Raw genomic sequence first — 19597 nt, forward strand, 5'->3', positions numbered from 1 at the left:
CTCTGAATCTTAGGGGCCTGGCAATGTGTTATGCCTTCATATGATCCTTACGTATGGGTCTATCTAATTGAACTGTGGGCTCTTGGAGGACCAGCTATTTATTTCGTGCACCCAGTACAAGAACACATTGATTAATTTGAGAAACTACCCTGCCTCAGAGGGAAAGAGAAGCACCATATTGTTATCTACAGATACTGAACTGTGGATATTGTCACCAGCACAGCCATTTTGCAAATGGAAAAATGGAGATCTTGGGAAGTCAGTGACTGTCCCAGAGCTAGTTATCGGTGAAGCCATTATCTCTCTTGTCCTGTTGTATCCCAGCATTTGGGCTAACTGAAAAGCAGTTTAAATGTTATTACCACTAATTTAAACTATGTTCACAGTTTGTATTTTGTATGTGTTAATTTAAAGGGTGTTAAACAATGTTAGTACCCTCAAAATCATCTCAGAAGCTCTTTTTGCTGCGCAGAGAACATTAGATAGATATATTGTATATGCCAGAGCAACAGATGGGAGATGGGGGGGAGCTGGATGTGGCTGTACATTCCATTTAATAGAGCTTGTTGGTTTTGACAGTGTTTAGTTGTTTTTTAATTAGAACGTGTAATAAATGTGCCTATGAACAATGTGACAAAATAATGGAACTGTACTATAACATTCTAATAATGTAACTTTACATTTTCCTATGACTGTGAAAGTGATAGCACACTATCTATAAAGGAAGATAATACATACCCTATAGGGTTGTTTCAAGCATAAAGTGTAAATCTGTATATAAAGCAGTTTGAAGGTGAATGACCATTTATTTTATTGTCCAAACCAGGACACTTTTCAGAGCAAAAGGAAACAAGATGTATAGTAATCACAGGAGTGTATAAACACTGCAGAAGTATCTGTTGCTGCTGTTAATCCTGTTTCCGTTGCTGATCCAATGTTAATGAGATCCTTGTGGGTACAGGGCTTTTTGGGGTTTTTTGTTTTGTTTTGTTTTCTCAACTAGTGCCAGTGAACTTGTTCACTTTGTTCCCTTAGCTATGACCCCAGCACGGGCATTACTGCTACAGTTCAACTATTTAATATGGTTTCTTTAATGAAAATAAATGGTTTCTCAAAGCAAGAGTGGAGTTTCAACCTTGACTTTATTAGCACCATACTCTATAAATATTTTAATCTAGAGAAAAACAAAAGACCTCAACACAATATTTTTCCTTTTTTTTTTTTTTTTTTTGTATTTTTCTGAAGTTGGAAATGGGGAGGCAGTCAGACAGACTCCTGCATGTGCCCGACCAGGATCCACCCGGCATGCCCACCAGAAGGCAATGCTCCGCACATCTGGGCCGTTGCTCTGTTGCGACCAGAGCCATTCTAGTGCCTGAGGCAGAGGCCATGGAGCCATCCTCAGTGCCTGGGCCAACTTTGCTCCAGTGGAGCCCTTGGCTGCAGGAGGGGAAGAGAGAGACAGAGAGGAAGGAGAGGGGGAGGGGTGGAGAAGCAGATGGGCGCTTCTCCTGTGTACCCTGGCTGGGAATTGAACCTGGGACTCCCGCATACCAGGCTGACGCTCTACTACTGAGCCAACTGGCCAGGGCTATTTTTGCTTTTTTTTAAATTTAATTTTGGTTTAAGTAATTTACTTTGGCATCAGCAATTTATTTAGACTGGTCCTAAGTATCTCAAGAAAGATCAGTATTTACATGAAGCAATCAAGTTACTGTTTTTTCCACCTTCCATTTTTATGTCATTAATATAATAGTGTTGGCCTTAAAAATTATTTTTAATGATTTTAAGCTTCCTGAAAGGAGAGGCTAGGAGTTAGTTTACCAAAAGGAATCTGACACATGGAATATCTGTAATTCAGCTTAATAACTTGAGCAATGGTGAGCTAATGGTAAATCTAAAAGGAATCTGCACACACATTGTTTTTACATGACCGTAGTCTCTCCTTTTGTAAACAGCTCAGGTAAAGCCAGTTTTCTTCATGTTGTTAACACATCATAGATTTATCTATTAAAGAACATTGATTAGAACTTTTTAATACAAAAGAAGTGAAGGAAAACACCTCAGAATGACCATTAAGTTCATTACCTAGGTAAACACAGGTGATATATTTTAAAGTAATGTATGTTTGAAAATTCAAGATCAAATGTGACACGTAAACACCTTCCATTACTAATCCCACTCTCCAAAGGCAATCACCGTAAACATTTTTGTGTGCCTTTCCAGAATGATTTTTAAATGCTCATAAAAGGTAAAAAGCACCTTCTCTGGTACCAGACTTCTGAGTTTGAGTCCCAGCTCTACTTTATAGGGTTATAGTGCAGATGAAAAGTATTTATATGTAAAAACCACTTAGAGCAGTACTTAGCCTATTGCAAGCATTATGTATCTGTTTATATGCCAATATGTGTGTGTGTATATATATATGTATATATATATACTTTAAATTTTTTATACGTGTTCCTACAGTTTTCTGTCATTAATGATAGAACTTGGAGCTCTTTCTACCTCATTCTTTTGTATCAGTGTGTAGTAATCTATTATTTTTAAAATAATCTATGAAACAAACTTCAGTTTTGTATTCTTGTAAATAGTATTACAATGGAGATAATTGTATATATGTTTTGGGCACTTGTGGGAATAATTTCTAGAATGCAGGTCATATGGCATGCATATATATATATATATAAATTTTTTTTTTTTACAGAGACAGAGTCAGAGAGAGGGATAGATAGGGACAGACAGACAGGAATGGAGAGAGATGAGAAGCATCAATCATTAGTTTTTCGTTGCGACACCTTAGTTGTTCATTGATTGGTTTCTCATATGTCCCTTGACCATGGGACTACAGCAGACTGAGTAACCCCTTGCTCAAGCCAGGGACCTTGGGTCCAAGCTGGTGAGCTTTGCTCAAACCAAATGAGCCCACGCTTAAATTGGCGAGCTCGGGGTCTCGCACCTGGGTCTTCCACATCCCAGTCCGACGCTCTATCCACTGCGCCACCGCCTGGTCAGGCTATAATTTTTTTGACAGAGACAGAGAAAGAGTCAAGAGAGAGGGACAGATAGGGACAGACAGGAAGGGAAAGAGATGAGAAGCATCAATTCTTTGTTGCGACACCTTAGTTGTTCATCAATTGCTTTCTCATATGTGCCTTGACTGGGGGCCTACAGCAGAGTGAGTGACTCCTTGCTCAAGCCAGCAACCTTGGGCTAAAGCCCACAACCTTGGGCTTCAAGCCAGTGACCTTTGGGCCCAAGCCAGTGACCATAGGGTCATGTCTATGATTCCATGCTCAAGCCAGTGACCTCAGGGTTTTGAACCTGAGTTCTCTGCATCCCAGTCCGACTCTCAATCCGCTGCGCCACCACCTGTCAGGCTGGTATATGTATTAATTTTGAAACATTACTACATTGCCTTAGTCCCAGCTGTTTTTCCACTGTAATCCTGTCTCAAATTGTTATCTCTTCCAATGGTTTTCAGTTGGGATCCAGAGGGTTTAGGAACATCAAGAAAGAGCCAGTGGTGGGTTTGCATGCCTACAGAATTCCTTGCTAAATTGCCTTTGAAGGGAAATGCTAATTTTCATTGGTAGGTGTCAGAATGGCTATTTGCTAGAAGCAGATGAGGTTGCAGTGCTGTCAGGCTTCCAATGTGGGAGTCCCACTTGACGCTGGGTGGAGGTTACCTGACAACGAGGCTCTTGCCATTGGTTGTCAAGCCTTGACCTGTCCCTGAAGAAGTATTTTGGAAGTTGGCCCACCATTATTATCTTCCAAATTGTTTTCCTCTTTTCTTTTTTGAATATTTGCTCTTTGATGTTCTGAAAAGTTGTTATGTAGTGAAGGTTTTAGTAACAACTGTGGAAAATAACAACTTTGGCTTTGGAAGGAATATTAAAGTCTGGTTTTATGAGAGATTGTCTTTCCACATTAAAATGAGAACATAGTTAAAGTGGCTGTGTTACCTGACCAGAGGCTTGGAAATGGAGAGTTTGTCTAGTGACTGTAAAGGACTTATTTCCTCCTGCCTCTCTCTCTGGTCATGGGAAATAGGTATTAAAATGTAACACACTGAAAAGACTTTGTGAAGCTCAGTGTCTTAATTTTATATTTCTTCTAGGTATAGGTTGGCAGATAAGAGGAAATGGGTGTAAAATGCATCTCAATTTTGTGAAGAAATATTTGCTAATCAGCATACAGGTGTCATGACTGATTTTAAAGTGATTTTGAATGCCAGACATTTTGTAGGTATAATTATTGTACAACTTATAACTGAGTGCAGTAGGAAATCAAGCCTTAAGTCCAGCGAAAACCACCCTTCTCAGGAAAGATGTTAAGCACTTTGGTTTACACGCTCTTTCCAGTTGGCATTGGTCCTCATAGTCAGTAAAGAAAATAATTATGACAACGAAGGAATGCGGTTGATAACATCAATAAAATAATTCCTAAGCCTTCTGTACTGTTTTTTCAGAGCAGACCAATGCCCGCCAGAATTATTAATATTAGCATTCAAATTGCTTATAAAGAGCTTCAAGCATAATAATAATTTATGAAGTCAATGTATATATAGTAAACAAGACACGTTTTAGGTGTGTTCAATCTAGAACTAATTGATGAGGTATTAAAAATAACAATGCTCATGTCCATGTGTTAGGAATCGTCAGCAGCAGGCCATCTTCAAATTGGAAAAGAATAGAGCTTGTTTTCAAACTGACACTTTATTTTATTTTGTTGCTGTTGGAGCTGTGCTTTGCTTTCTATATGGTATTTCAATAATTCTTATCCCCAGAGAATTTTTTTAAGCAGCAACTGTCCATTCCATGTAGTTTAAACTAGAAACTTTATGACTTTGCCATATGAAGCTGGACACAGAAGCCAATCTATGAGAGACACAACTGGGCAAACCTTTGTATGTGTAAATGCATAACATATCTATTTAAATATATTGATTCAGCTATAGCTATATATTCAACATTTATTCACTTTTTATCATTTTCTGGACAAAACAAGTTATGGATTAAATGTATCATAAAAATAAGGATTTTTTTCCCCCCTGCTTTCCTACTATGAACAGGAATTATGCTCCTTTGTATCACTTTTATCAGAAGTCCTACAAAGGGGATAGTTTTATTCCTGTTTTGCAGATGAAGTGGAATATTGGTCCCATACATGCACACACCCAAAGTAAACACTATGAGGTCTAACCAGACATTGGTCCTGATTTCTGACTTCTGGCGCAGGAGTTTGGCTGTGAAGAAATGCTCTGCCCTTAGAAGAAAGAGGGCTAGGGCTGAAGCCAGGAAATGGTCTTGATGGGGAATCCTCTGTGCTGCCACAACTGAAAATACCAGACTCCTCATTCCTCTTGGTGTTGGCATCGGCCCCTGCCTTTTACCTGTCCAAATCTCTGCTCAGCCCTAACCTGCCTTCCAAGACCTGTGATTCTAATCTCTACTTGAATTCATTTAGCTCCTAACTGCATATGCTTTGGTAGCCTCCTAACTAGCCTCCCTGTTTTTGGCCTTTTCCCAGTTGTAGTCCATTTTGTACACTGTTGTTAGGCTAATCCTGCTAAAAAGTCCCGCCCATGGATCTTTGGGAATTCCCAGTTGCCTACCAGCAAGGTTCAAATCTACACTATGGCCTTTACTAGTGCAGACTCCCACAATCTGATCCAGACGGCCTTTCTGTGCTTGGGCCCCAATATTCTTCTTTCCTCACCAACCTCCTTGGGTGGCAGTGGAGTCACATCGCAGACCCCTGCTGCAGCTCAGCTTCCGCCCTGCCTGGAGTGGGGGCAGGGAGAGGACTTGAGCTTGTTTTCTTTTTTAACAGCTTTATGAGGCATAATTGATTTACAAAGACCTGCACATATTTAATGTATACAATTTGTTGCATTTTGGACATACGTAAACACCTGTCATGCCGTTACCATGTCACAGCTTGCTTGCTTTTTTCAAGTCACAGCTAACAGATTTTGAGTATACATATGGTTCAAAAGTCAGATAGTATAAAAAGATATTTCCCCAACTTCCAGCCTGTTCCCCATCTGTTCCCCTTATACTGCCCCTTTCTCTCAGTAACCTCTTCTGTTAATTTCTTGTGTATCATTCCAGGGTATCTTTGTGAATATAAAAGCACATGCAAATACATAGTCTTATTTACCCTCATTTTTATATGAGAGAAACATGCCAAACATATAGTTCTTCACCTTGCTCTCTTGATCTTTTTGTATCAATACATTAACTTTTTTTGCTTTTTTACAACTCCATAGAACTTAATTATAACCCTGTAGCAAAATTTATTTAAGTAGTCCCCTCTTGATGGACATAAGTAAGGTGACCAATAGTCTTCCTTTAGGGAGGATACTCCTTTTGCAAGTACTGCCCTCCCTCTAAAGCAGGGGTCCCCAAACTTTTTACATGGGGCCAGTTCACTGTCCCTCAGACTGTTGGAGGGCCGGATTATAAAAAAAAAACTGATAAAAGTTTATGTATACAATAAAAACTATGAACAAATCCCTATGCACACTGCACATATTTTATTTTAAAGTAAAAAAAAACGGGAACAAATACAATATTTAAAATAAAGAACAAGTAAATTTAAGTCAACAAACTGACCAGTATTTCAATGGGAACTACGGGCCTGCTTTTGGCTAATGAGTTGGTCAATGTCTGGTTCCATATTTGTCACTGCTAGCCGTAACAAGTCATATGATACGCTTCCGGAGCCGTGAAGCATGTGTCCCACATCACCGGAAGTAGTACTATATGTGAGCAACACCGCGCTTTGCGGCACAACTACATACAGTGCTCCTCTCACTGACCACCAATGAAAGAGGTGCCCCTTCCGGAAGTGTGGCGCAGGGGGAGGGGCTGATAAATGGCCTGGGGGGGGGTCGCATGCAGTCCGCGGGCCATAGTTTGGGGACTCTTGCTCTAAAGGGTCCTCCTACATGTCCTCCATTTTGATATTGGAAGACTAATATGTAAATGTCTATTCAATTGATGTAGTTGATCCATTACGTGTGATGTGACGTATTTGTATCTAAATGAGTGCTTTTTGCCTACAATTATTATTAAAAATTAATAGGCATGTAAGCATAGTTACAATATAAAATATTACAAATGTTTTACGCATTTATCATATTATAGTGTATTATTGTTGCAATGTTTCTTTTATTTACGATATTGTTTTCAATTTATTTTTGTACTTTTCATTGTAAAAAAGTTGTTCACCTTAACAGAGGTCTTATTGCATGCATGCAAGAATATCTAGGATTATTGGTTCAAAGGGTATATATTATTTGAAATTTTGATAGATGCCTTTTAGGTGTTTTTTAAAAATTTTTTTTTTATTATTATTTAGTGAGAGGAGGGGAGGCAGTGACAGACTCCCACATGTACCCTGACTGGGAATCGAACCTGGGACATCCACATGCCAGGCTGATACTCTACCATGGAGTCAATCCACAAGGAACTGCTTTTTAGCTTTTTTTGATTGGGGTTTTTTAGTTTTGTTTTGTTTTAATTAATTTTAATGGGGTGACATTGATAAATCAGGGTATATATGTTCAGAGAAAACAGCTCTACGTTATTTTGACATTTGATTATGCTGCATTCCCATCACCTGAAGTCCAATTGTCTTCCCTCACCTTCTAACTGGTTTTCTTTGTGCCCCTCCCCTCCCCCAACACTCTCCCACCCCTCCCCACCCTGTAACCCCCTCACTCTTGTCCATGTCTCTGAGTCTCATTTTTATGTCCCACCTATGTATGGAATCATATAGTTCTTAGTTTTTTCTGATTTACTTATTTTGCTCAGTATAATGTTATCAAGGTCCATCCATGTTGTTGTAAATGATCCGATGTCATCATTTCTTATGGCTGAGTAGTATTCCATAGTATATATGTACCAAAGCTTTTTAATCCACTCGTCCACTGATGGACACTTGGGCTGTTTCCAGATCTTCGCTATTGTGAACACTGCTGCCATAAACATGAGGGTGCATTTCTTCTTTTCAAACAGTGCTATGGTGTTCTTGGGGTATATTCCTAAAAGTGGTTAGCTGGGTCAAAAGGCAGTTTGATTTTTAATTTTTTGAGGAATCTCCATACTGTTTTCCACAGTGGCTGCACCAGTCTGCATTCCCACCAGCAGTGCAGGAGAGTTCCCTTTTCTCCACATCCTCGCCAGCACTTAATTATTCTGTGTTGTTTTGTTGATGAGCGCCATTCTGAGAGGTGTGAGGTGATATCTCATTGTGGTTTTAATTTGCTCTAATGATTAGTGATGTTGAACATTTTTTCATATGCATATTGGCCATTTGTATGTCCTCTTTGGAGAAGTGTCTATTCATTTCTTTTTCCCATTTTTTGATTGGATTGTTTGTCTTCCTGGTGTTGAGTTTTACAAGTTCTTTATAAATTTTGGTTATTAACCCCTTATCAGACGTATTGTCAAATATATTCTCCCATTGTGTAGTTTGTCTTTTTATTCAGTTCTTATTGTCTTTAACTGTGCAGAAGCTTTTTAGTTTGATACAGTCCCATTTGTTTATCCTGTTTTTTATTTCACTTGCCCGTGGAGATAAATCGGCAAATATATTGCTGCGAGAGATGTCAGAGAGCTTACTACCTATGTTTTCTTCTAAGATGCTTACGGTTTTATGGCTTACATTTAAGTCTTTTATCCATTTTGAGTTTATTTTTGTGACTGGTGTAAGCTGGTGGTCTAGTTTCATTTTTTTGCTGGTAGCTGTCCAATTTTCCCAACACCATTTGTTGAAGAGGCTGTCTTTACTCCAATGTATGCTCTTACCTCCTTTGTCAAATATCAGTTGTCCATAAAAGTGTGGGTTTATTTCTGGGTTCTCAGTTCTGTTCCATTGATTTACATGCCTGTTCTTATGCCAGTACCAGGTTGTTTTGAGTACAATGGCCTTATAATATAACTTGATCTCTGGAAGTGTGATACCTCCCACTTTATTCTTCCTTTTCAAGATTGCTGAGGCTATTTGTGTTCTCTTTTGGTTCCATATAAATTTTTGGAATATGTATTCTATATCTTTGAAGTAAGTCATTGGTATTTTAATAGGTATTGCATTGAATTTATAAATTGCTTTGGGTAATATAGACATTTTAATGATGTTTATTCTTCCTAACCATGAGCATGGTATATGCTTCCACTTGTTTGTATCTTCCCTGATTTCTTTTATCAATGTTTTATAATTTTCCGAGTACAAGTCTTTAATCTCTCTGGTTAAATTTATTCCTAGGTACTTTATTTTTTTGGTTGCAATGATAAAGGGGATTGCTGCTTTAATTTCTCTTTCTGAGAAATTCAAGTTCATTGTTAGTGTATAAAAATGCCTCTGATTTCTGATGATTGCTGTTTTTTAAATATCAAAAGAGCAGCTCAAATTCCATTTCCCCTGAAGCCCCAAGCCAAAAGGAGCTCTCCTACTCTTCTACTGTGTGTCTGTGTCACTCATTTAACAATCACAGCCTCCTGTGTGTGTGTATTCATATGTGTGTTATTTCTCCAACTAGAGTGAAAGAACTGAGATCTTTTATTTCACATCCTCAGAACTTACTCTGGTAACTTAGAGACACATCTGCTTATTTATCAAATATTTATGTTTTTGTCCAAGAAGAGAAATCTCTGCTGTGGACCTGAAAATAAGATAGTTGTCTGCTACTTTTTGTTAGTGTTTTATTGAGACAGAGCTCTCTTTGGAAGGCAGATGGTCCCGGGCAGGCACCAGAAATCCAATTTAAAAATATTGATTGAGCGTCAGAAATGTAGACACAGTGTGAGAGGCTAGGGAGGAAAAAGTAAGACAGGACTGGCCTTCATGACCCCCTTTCCCAAGTTTATTTGGCCTTTGCAGTGCTTTAAACAATTTTTAAAGAACTTTTATAATTGGGATATTACATATACAAAAGTACACAGATTTTAAATATACAGGTGGAATGATTATAAAATCTATTTGAAACATTTTTTGTTAGTTACCAAACTTTAAAAAAGTCTTTTGAAAAACTATTTCTGGTAATAGCGTCTCGTTAGTCTGGGTAGTCACTCTCCAATTTCTCTATTCCTATTTCCTATTCCCTGGATGCATTTACATTTGAAATCCCCAGTCCTCAATAAAGTAGGATGTCCAGCCTGACCTGTGGTGGCACAGTGGATGAGGCCTGGACCTGGAATGCTGTGGTAGCTAATTCGAAACCCTGGGTTTGTCTGGTCAAGGCACATACCAGAAGCAACTACTACTATGAATTGATGTTTCCTACTCCTTCTCCCCTTTCTCTATCTCCCTCCCTCCACGCCTCTTGCTTTCTCTAAAAGTCAGTAAATAAAATATTAAAAAAAAAAGTAGGATGTCCAGGCATATGAGAGGAAGAAGGGTTTTGGGGACGGGAGAGCTTGGAAGAGCAAAGTTAAGACTGGCAAAGAGATTGAACTATCAATTGAACACCAGACTGCTCAACCATTGTATGTTTACTTTTATTTTAACAAAGTTAAAAGATGTTTCTAGTTTTTGAAAACTCAATTCACTTTCTGCGTTTTAATATCCTGTGGTTTGTCTGTTTCTTCAAATAACATTTTTGGTAGTCAAAGACAGAAAGCATTAGTTTATATTTCAAAATGTAAAGTTAAAACACCTCTTGAATCTGTAGTTTGAGCAGTCTGTCAAAGCCATTACTTTGAGAGAAAAGCCCGATTCTAAAACGTTTATCTGATGTTACAGAACAAGTATTTTTTTAAAAATAATTTTATTTTTTTAATGGGGCGACATCAATAAATCAGGATACATATATTCAAAGATAACAAGTCCAGGTTATCTTGTCGTTCAATTATGTTGCATACCCATCACCCAAAGTCAGATTGTCCTCTGTCATCTTCTATCTAGTTTTCTTTGTGCACCTCCCCCTCCTCCTTTCCCTCTCCCTCTCCCCCCTCCCCCCGTAACCACCACACTCTTATGAATGTCTCTTAGTTTCACTTTTATGTCCCACCTACGTATGCAATAATGCAGTTCCTGGTTTTTTCTGATTTGATTATTTCACTTCGTATAATGTTATTAAGATCCGAGAGCAAAAAATCATCAGATTTATATGGAACTATAAAAAACCCCGAATAGCCAAAGCAATCCTAAAGAAAAAGAATGAAGCTGGGGACATTACAATACCTGACTTCAAACTATATTATAGGGCCACGACAATCAAAACAGCATGGTATTGGCAGAAAAGTAGACACTCAGACCAATGGAACAGAATAGAAAGTCCAGAAATAAAACCACATATATATAGTCAAATAATTTTTGATAAAGGGGCCAAGAACACACAATGGAGAAAAGAAAGCCTCTTCAATAAATGGTGCTGGGGAAACTGGAAAGCCACATGCAAAAGAATGAAACTGGACTACAGTTTGTACCCCTGTACTAAAATTAACTCAAAATGAATCAAAGATCTAAACATAAGACCTGAAACAATAAAGTACATAGAAGAAGACATAGGTACTCAACTCATGGACCTGGGTTTTAAAGAGCATTTTATGAATTTGACTCCAAAGGCAAGAGAAGTGAAGGCAAAAATTAATGAATGGGACTACATCAGACTAAGAAGTTTTTGCTCAGCAAGAGAAACTGATAACAAAATAAACAGAAAGCCAACTAAATGGGAAATGATATTTTCAAACAACAGCTCAGATAAGGGCCTAATATCCAAAATATACAAAGAACTCATAAAACTCAACAACAAACAAATAATACAGAACAAGTTTTAAGTGAGCCATCTGCCTTTTAAAATTTATCTCCGCTGCACCTGTACTTAAAAATACTTCTACCTACACACAGGAACTATTGTTTACAGATTTTGCTGTTGATTCATCAGGCAGGCTCTCCAGGAATTATTTACACTTTAAAATTTATTATAAAAAATGCATGTACATGTTGAAAACCAAATAAACACAGTTCTTAAGAGCCATTTAGAAAATGAAATCTTTTCTCATTCTTTGTCATCACTCTTACCAGAAACAGCAGGTATTACCAGTTTCTTATATATCCTTCCGAAGATACTCTGAATCCATAAACACACCACATGTGTGATGTGTACAGACACACACCAAGCATTGCCCCCTTTTCCACACAAATGGCTACAAACTATGTTCTCGGCACCTGTTTTATTTTCATTTTACTTGACATCTAAGTAGATTTTTGGCAACAGTATATACACCCACACTATTCTTTTGGCTGCATAATATGCTTTATAATTTAACGAGTTTCTTCCTGGTGAACGTTTCAGTTTGCAACCTTTTCTCTACAGACAGTACTGTTACGGACACCCCTTTACATTTATCTTTGTACATGGGTGCACATATTTCTGTAGTAGAAAATTTTAGAATGTGCATTTTAAATATTGTTGTTTTTCCCCAGATGCTCTACAGTAAGTGTACAGTTCACAGTCCATCAGTGTGTGGAAGAGCAGTTCTAGAACATTGCTAACACTTTTATTATCAAGTCTTTTGCTCTTTGCTACTCTGATAGCTAAAAATGATATCATATTGTGGTTTCAAATTGCCTTTTTCTTGTTAGGATCCAGCGTGATTTTGTCCAGAATACTAACTCAGGGCTGCCAGGCCACATCTCACTCATCACAGTCATCTATGCTGCTTTTCTAATTCCTCTTTTTGCCTTGGAGCAAAAGCAAGATGGATTTGTTTAAAAAAAAAAAAACGAACATTCATTATAATAACTGAATTACACATTTTTAATAAAACAAACGTGTCCCTTTTTCTCTGACCCACCCCTCATCTCTTTCCTAGTCTGCCCCTACATCTTTAATACAGCTAGACTGACGACCACAACTGGTTCCGACAGACCGGTCGTCACACGATTTGGTCCTAAGTTGAGTAGGCTATATGTACAGCACTGTGAAATGATGCTATAAAAATCTTTAAGTCATATTTTATCATAATTTTCTTTCATTATTGTTATATATCAATTTTCTTTGTTCATTTTATGCCATTTGTATCATTTCTACACCGTTTTGTGTCTTATTTTTACATTCATCAGGTTTAAGTAAAACACTGCATTACCAGTACAACTGGTTTAATATCTGCAAATTTCCTCTTGGTAGACATCTTGGGAGGGGTTTGATGAAAAATATCCAAGACACAAAACACAAATTGCTGTACCGAGTCTGGGATAACAGTTGACATGGTGCACGCAGAGATGGTAGTGCTGCCAGAAGCTGGTCTGCACTGTCGGACACCCAGCTGGGCAACACTTGCGCTGCCAGACGCGGAGCAGTCATGGCTAGCGATTGTGGTCATAGAGTCAAATGGTCATGATTGCATAGGTCGTAAGTCGATCAATATTTGCACTCTCTTTCTATTCCTTTTACTAGGATCTCATACTAGTCAGAGTCATGAGCACATCTGTCTTCCTCTGAACAGGTTTTTCCAAAAAAGTTCTCCAAGAATTATTGGCTTATTTCCTTGGGGGACCTGAAAATTATTTCTGCTTAACAACCCAGCAGTAAAATCACAATTCTGTGAGGGCAGGGCTTTTCACTGATATAACCACACAGGCCCTAGAAGAGTGCCTGACAGAAATAGACACTCAATAACTTTATATATACATGTAATATATATAGTTGTAAAACCTACAGAACACAAAATTGATCATTTTAACAACTTTTTTAAGTGTACAGCTCAGTGACCTTGAGTACATTTACATTTCAGTAATTTTCTTTTGGGTGAATGAATGAGTGGTGATATTATTTGTTCCTGAAATTAACAAGAGCCAAATGATCATGTAATCCACATTGTTGTTCACTCCTCCAGATGAAGTCATACGGAAGCGTCTCCTAATTGATGGGGATGGCGCAGGAGATGATCGCAGGATTAATCTGCTCGTGAAAAGTTTCATTAAATGGTGCAACTCCGGATCCCAGGAAGAGGGGTACTTCTTTTCCCTGTTTCTGTGCCAGTGTCCTGATGTGATTTTAGACTGTGCACAGTCCTGTTAATACTGCACATACTCACTTGCCTTCAATGTCCAACTGAGCCAACTCTTGGTTAATCAAGAGTAGTTTTTTTCTGGTCCTAACTTTCTGGAGAGCCCTATTTTATGTTTATTAAAATATGCAGAAGACATAGTGGTAAGAACAAATGAAGATTAAATCCAGGTTAGTTATTTGGTATGTTTTAGCAGATAATTTAAATATCTAAATGAAATATTCCTTTTAAAAATAAATTAATAGATTGCTGGACGGCTTTATATCTATTTAATAATTTTTTAAATAAAAAAAATTTTCTCATTTGAATTGTATAGAGTGAAACACTGTGAGAATTAAAGATAAAAAATAAAAAACCTGATCTAAACATTAAAAAATATATTTAAAACAAGTAGCTGTTTGAATTAAGCTTATATTGATAGAAACAGCAATCACATCTTTGCATTTTTAACTGAAGCAGTTTATGAATTCAAGTATAGTACATTTGGAAAAAGAAAATGTAAGAGACGGATATTCTAAATTATTTTAAGTAAATAAAGCAAAGGAGTCTCTTGGAACTTTATGTAATTAGCAAATCTTTGCCTGCATTATAAATAGTTCAACTTTGGCAATTCATAAAAATCTTTATTCTATTTTTCTCTTTTTTATTAGATATAGCCAGTACCAACGTATGCTGAGTACACTGTCCCAATGTGAATTTTCAATGGGCAAAACTTTGCTGGTGTATGATATGAATCTCAGAGAAATGGAAAATTATGAAAAAATTTATAAAGAAATAGGTAAAGAAAGCTAAAGTAATTAATGTTTCTCTTTATTAATTTTAATTTGCATGGCCTAGAGGAAACAATACCTGCTAACACTTCTCTCTGATTAGTGGTAAAATATTATTAAATTATTAAAAATAACAATATTAATAGAAAAACATAGCTCACAAAAATGTATTTTAATATGATACAGTACTTTAAGTTATAACTTTTTTAAATATCAGCATCTATTTTATTAGCAATGGAACTTAATTTTAAAACATTTTAAAATTGAATATGGAGATTATACGTGTTGTTACAACTATCTTTTAAAAGAACCTTTTTATATAGAATGTAGCATTGCTGGAGCACATGAAAAAATTGCTGAGTGCAAAAAGCAAATTCTTCAGGCAAAACGAATACGAAAAAATCGTCAAGGTAAGGATTTTGTGTGCAAATACTGACTAGTACTTTCATACTGTTCTTAATGTTTTGATGTAAAATCTTCAGCTAGAATCAACCTTAATTATAAAAAATAACCAGCAGCCAAACTAAATTATATTATTCTTTAAGATAGCAGAAAAGGAAGGCTATGCTGATTTTTTTTTTTATTTTTATCTTCAGACCCCTTTGCCTGAATAACATTACGGTTGATCAGCAAAGGCTGTTTACACAAGTACACTAGATTTAGGGTTTTGTTTGTCATTTGTTTGTTTGATTAACGAGCTACTTAAAAAAATAAACTTAAGCCCATTGAGTTTTTATTAAGTGCGAAGCAAGCAAACATTTACAAACTGCCTGTCTGAGTAATAAGAGGAAGACTGACGTTTTCTTTTGTTTCACTCTCCTTTGTTTTTAAATTAGGGTATGTTATTATTGCATTCCATAAAAACTATTTCAAAACAATTTATAATGGCATATAATGTAAATTGAAAGAAAAACAAAAATATAATGTATAATTAGAATTGTGATATGTGAAAAACTAAAAGAAAATGGAAAATGTTAATGGTTAGGTGGGGGTTGTGAGTTTTTATGGCTTAAAATCTTTTTTCTTTTTTTTTTTTAACTTCAGAAGGTATTATTTTGTAATCCAAAATATTTTTATAAAAGATCACATTTTTATTGAAGTAACTTGCAGATTCCAAAACAATGAATTTTACTTTTTAATAAACCAATTTAGATGATATTTAATTGTTTATTTTTAAAGTTTTTGAATCCAGTCTAAAATGCATTTGATCAAGTTTCAGCAATGAATTTATAGCAATATATACCAACTTACTTAATACTCAGTATCAATTTTAAGTTATTTTAAAGTATTTTCTATTGTTTTAGTTGACTAATGAGGCTTTAAGTGAATGCAGCCATTTATTATTTTATAAGGAAGGTTAGCAGGAGATACATGACTTATTCTGGAAGTCCCAGTAGAACAGAAACAAGGTTCCTGAATTTTAAATCATTTCTAAGTTACTGAAATCTTTACCTCTAGAATGAGTGACAAGTATAATTTGCTGTTGTCTAAGATCTGAAATTAATGGAATGGTACATATGCCTTGCTGATATTTTATTTGCTGGGCAAATAGTAAATACAAGCCTCTTCAGAATCAGTCTGCTTGATGATCAGTAATGACTTTAAAGAGCACTTATGCTGGCCTCTTACATTCTGCCCATGAATAGGTAAGTGGAAAACAGTGGAAGCTGAAGTCCTTGTTTGTAACATTTGAAGTCATGTGTCATTACAGTTGTGGCTGAATCAAGTGAAACTGGCAACACTCTTTCCATCCTATAGTATTTTCATTTTTTATGTTCTAGGGAGTGATTAGAAGAGATTTATGATTGTATTCATTTTGCTTTGATATATAGGTTCAAAAAAACTTTAATTTGGTAAATATTTTTATATCTTTCAGAATATGATGCTTTGGCAAAAGTGATTCAGCATCATCCAGACAGGCATGAGACATTAAAGTAAGTTTAGAGCTTTACTTGAAAGTAACTAATCTTTATGTATAAATGTTTACATAATAGCCTATGCATTCCATTTTTACAGGAATACATAATATGTTCCAAAAGGAGGGATCAGATAGTCAATGTGACATATTCTAATACTGTTGATTAGAATTTTATTTCTCCTGTCTTACTGCCTACAGTTCTAAAACAAATGCATATAATATGCATTAATACAAAAATGAATAAATAGACTATGATCTACTTGTATAATACTAAACAGCAGTTAAAAAGATGACGAAGGTATACATTCTTGAAACACAGATCTCAAAAACATAATCAGAGAAAACAGAAGACATATAGTACAATAAATGTTAAATTATTCTTAAGTTTCTAAAGTATTTATAGAATTATAACCATTTATAAAAGTTATTGCACCCCAAAATATTATATAGTAACACTGTATATTATTTAGAGATACAAACATATATTTATAAAGCACTAGAGCCTGACCACGTGGTGGTGCAGTGAATGGAGTGTTGACTTGGGATGCTGAGGACCCAGGTTTGAAACCCTGAGGTCACTGGCTTGAGTGCGGGCTCACCAGCTTGAGTGTGGGCTTGCTGGCTTGAGCACAGAAGTTATTGGTGTGAAGCCCAAGGTCGCTGGCTTGAGCAAGGGGTCCCTCACTCTGCTGTAGATCCCAGTCAAGGCACATATGAGAAAGCAATCACTGAACAACTAAGATGCTGCAATGAAGAATTGATGCTTCTCATCTCTCTCTCTTCCTGTCTGTCCTTTTCTCTCTCTCTCTCTCTCTCTCTCTCTCTCTCTCTCTCTCTTTCTCTCTCTTAAAAAAAAATTGGAATGACATAGTGATTGCCTGAGTAACAGGTAAAGGAAGAAAAATGGCTTGGGATAAAGGACCGGGGTAAGGTTAAAAGTGTATTGCAAGTTAATCTGCAATGTTTTCTTTCTTTCACACACACAAAAAAGACAAAATAACTATGACAAAATGTTGTTAAAACTTATTAGTTCTTGGTCCTGATCGGTTGGCTCAGTGGCAGAGCATTGACCTGACATATGGAAGTCCTGGGTTCAATTCCTGGCCAGGGCACACAGAAGAAGCGCCCATCTGCTTCTCCCCCTCTCCTGCCTCTCTGTCTCTCTCTTCCCCTCCTGCAGCCAAGGTTCCATTGGAGCAAAGTTGGCCCGGGCGCTGAGGGTGACTCCATGGCCTCTGCCTCAGGTGCTAGAATGGCTCTGGTTGCAACAGAGCGACGCCCCAGGTGGGCAAAGCATCGCTCCCTAGTGGGCTTGCCAGGTGGATCCCAGTCAGGTGCATGTGGGAGTCTTTCTGCATCCCCGCTTCTCACTTCAAAAACGTACAAAAAAACCCACCCCAAAAACTTATCAGTTCTTGGGGTTGGATACTCTATTACACTGGGGAACAAAATTTTTGTTGCATCCACAAAAACACTTATTCCTATCTAATTCAAGTGTGCTGATCTCAAATCTGACATTAGTTTTTCTCTGTAAGCTACAGTTTTTTTGCAATTAAAGATTTTAGGTTTTCATCTTATTGTAAATTTTTCAACATTTAGTTTAACATAACGAAGTAGAATGTCTTCTTGGGCATCATCTTTGTGAAAATATAATAATTTATATAATGCAGTAAATACACTAATACACTAAAAGATATTGCATCAGAATTTATCTACAATTTCAAAATAGAACATATTAAAACATTTTAATCATAAAATTTGTGTAAAACTTATTTAAATTCTATTCAGGCAAAAATTTGTGTTTGTAGCTCTTGCATTTGTGTACTTGTTGAGGACAATCTCGTTTGATGCTCCAGCAGTAGTCTGCTCATCACTAACAGCTCCAAGATTTTCGGGAAACTTATCAAGGTGACTGTTTAGGAAGTGAATCTTAATACTCATGTTACATCCAATGTCGCGGAAAGCCAACAGCATCCTTTGAACCAGAAGTTAATATTTTTCTGCTTTTTGTTGCCAAGGAAGTTCTTTATAACTGCCACAAAAGACTGCCATGCTGCTTTCTCCTCCTTATTCATCTTCCTGGCAAATTCTTTGTCACGTATGAGGGTTCGAATTTGAGGTCCATCGAATACACCTGATTTAATCTTCTCGAAAGGCAAGGCAGGAAAATCAGAAATAATATGTTGAAAGCATTCACTTTCTCTATTCAAAGCCTGAACAAACTGCTTCATTAAGCCAAGTTTGATGTGAAGTGGGAGAAAAATGATTCTGTGTTGATTAACTATTGTACAAGTTCATTCACAATATTTTGCATCCCTACTTCCAGAGCTTCACGTTTTGGCCACTCCTTCTGTGTCCAGTGTTTCTCCCGAGCTCGGCTGTCCCACAAACACAGAAAGCAAGGCTACTTCGTGAAACCTCTCTATTGTTTGTGCTAGCAGGAAATTTACCATTTTAAGATCCACACAAATGATCCAGTTATGCTCCTCATACTTCAGAAAGTCGAGGGCAATTTTTATGTCACTATAATCTTCTTGCAGATGAGTTAAATAACCAATCGGAATAGCTGCATAAACAATACCGTTGTGTAGGAGAACACATTTCAGACTGCATTTAGAGCTGTCAAGAAATAGCCACCATTCTGTTGGACTGTAAGTGGTAACACCTAGCTGGCTGAGAAGACTACTGATATCATGACAGTAAACAAAGTGTTTGTCTTTGGGAAAAAAGTTGACAAAATTTGTTCACGCTTCCTGAAATGGGATACTTTAGCAGACTGGTGAAGTACATTCTTTTCTTGAAGCCTGGAGGCTAGTAACTCAGCTGCTTTCTTTGATAGGCCCAAATCTCTTACTAAGTCATTCAATTCAGGTTGGCTAAAC

At 36.8% G+C, this 19597-nt stretch overlaps 1 protein-coding gene across 7 annotated transcripts in view; it reads left to right on the forward strand.

Moving 5' to 3' along the window:
* The window catches only part of THOC7 (THO complex subunit 7), a 28314-nt gene that overhangs the window by 5180 nt on the left and 3537 nt on the right, over positions 1 to 19597 (forward strand). For 5 of the 7 annotated variants that reach the window (XM_066245294.1, XM_066245293.1, XM_066245296.1 and 2 more), the window contains 4 exons: positions 13854 to 13971; positions 14678 to 14805; positions 15121 to 15207; positions 16674 to 16731. In XM_066245294.1, the coding sequence (XP_066101391.1) occupies positions 14697 to 14805; positions 15121 to 15207; positions 16674 to 16731 (254 nt within the window). In that variant the 5' untranslated portion in view covers positions 13854 to 13971; positions 14678 to 14696. The other 2 variants (XM_066245295.1, XM_066245291.1) reach the window with 2 other exon arrangements.

This window comes from Saccopteryx bilineata, chromosome 10 (genome assembly GCF_036850765.1).
Source record: "Saccopteryx bilineata isolate mSacBil1 chromosome 10, mSacBil1_pri_phased_curated, whole genome shotgun sequence".
NCBI lineage: Eukaryota > Metazoa > Chordata > Mammalia > Chiroptera > Emballonuridae > Saccopteryx > Saccopteryx bilineata.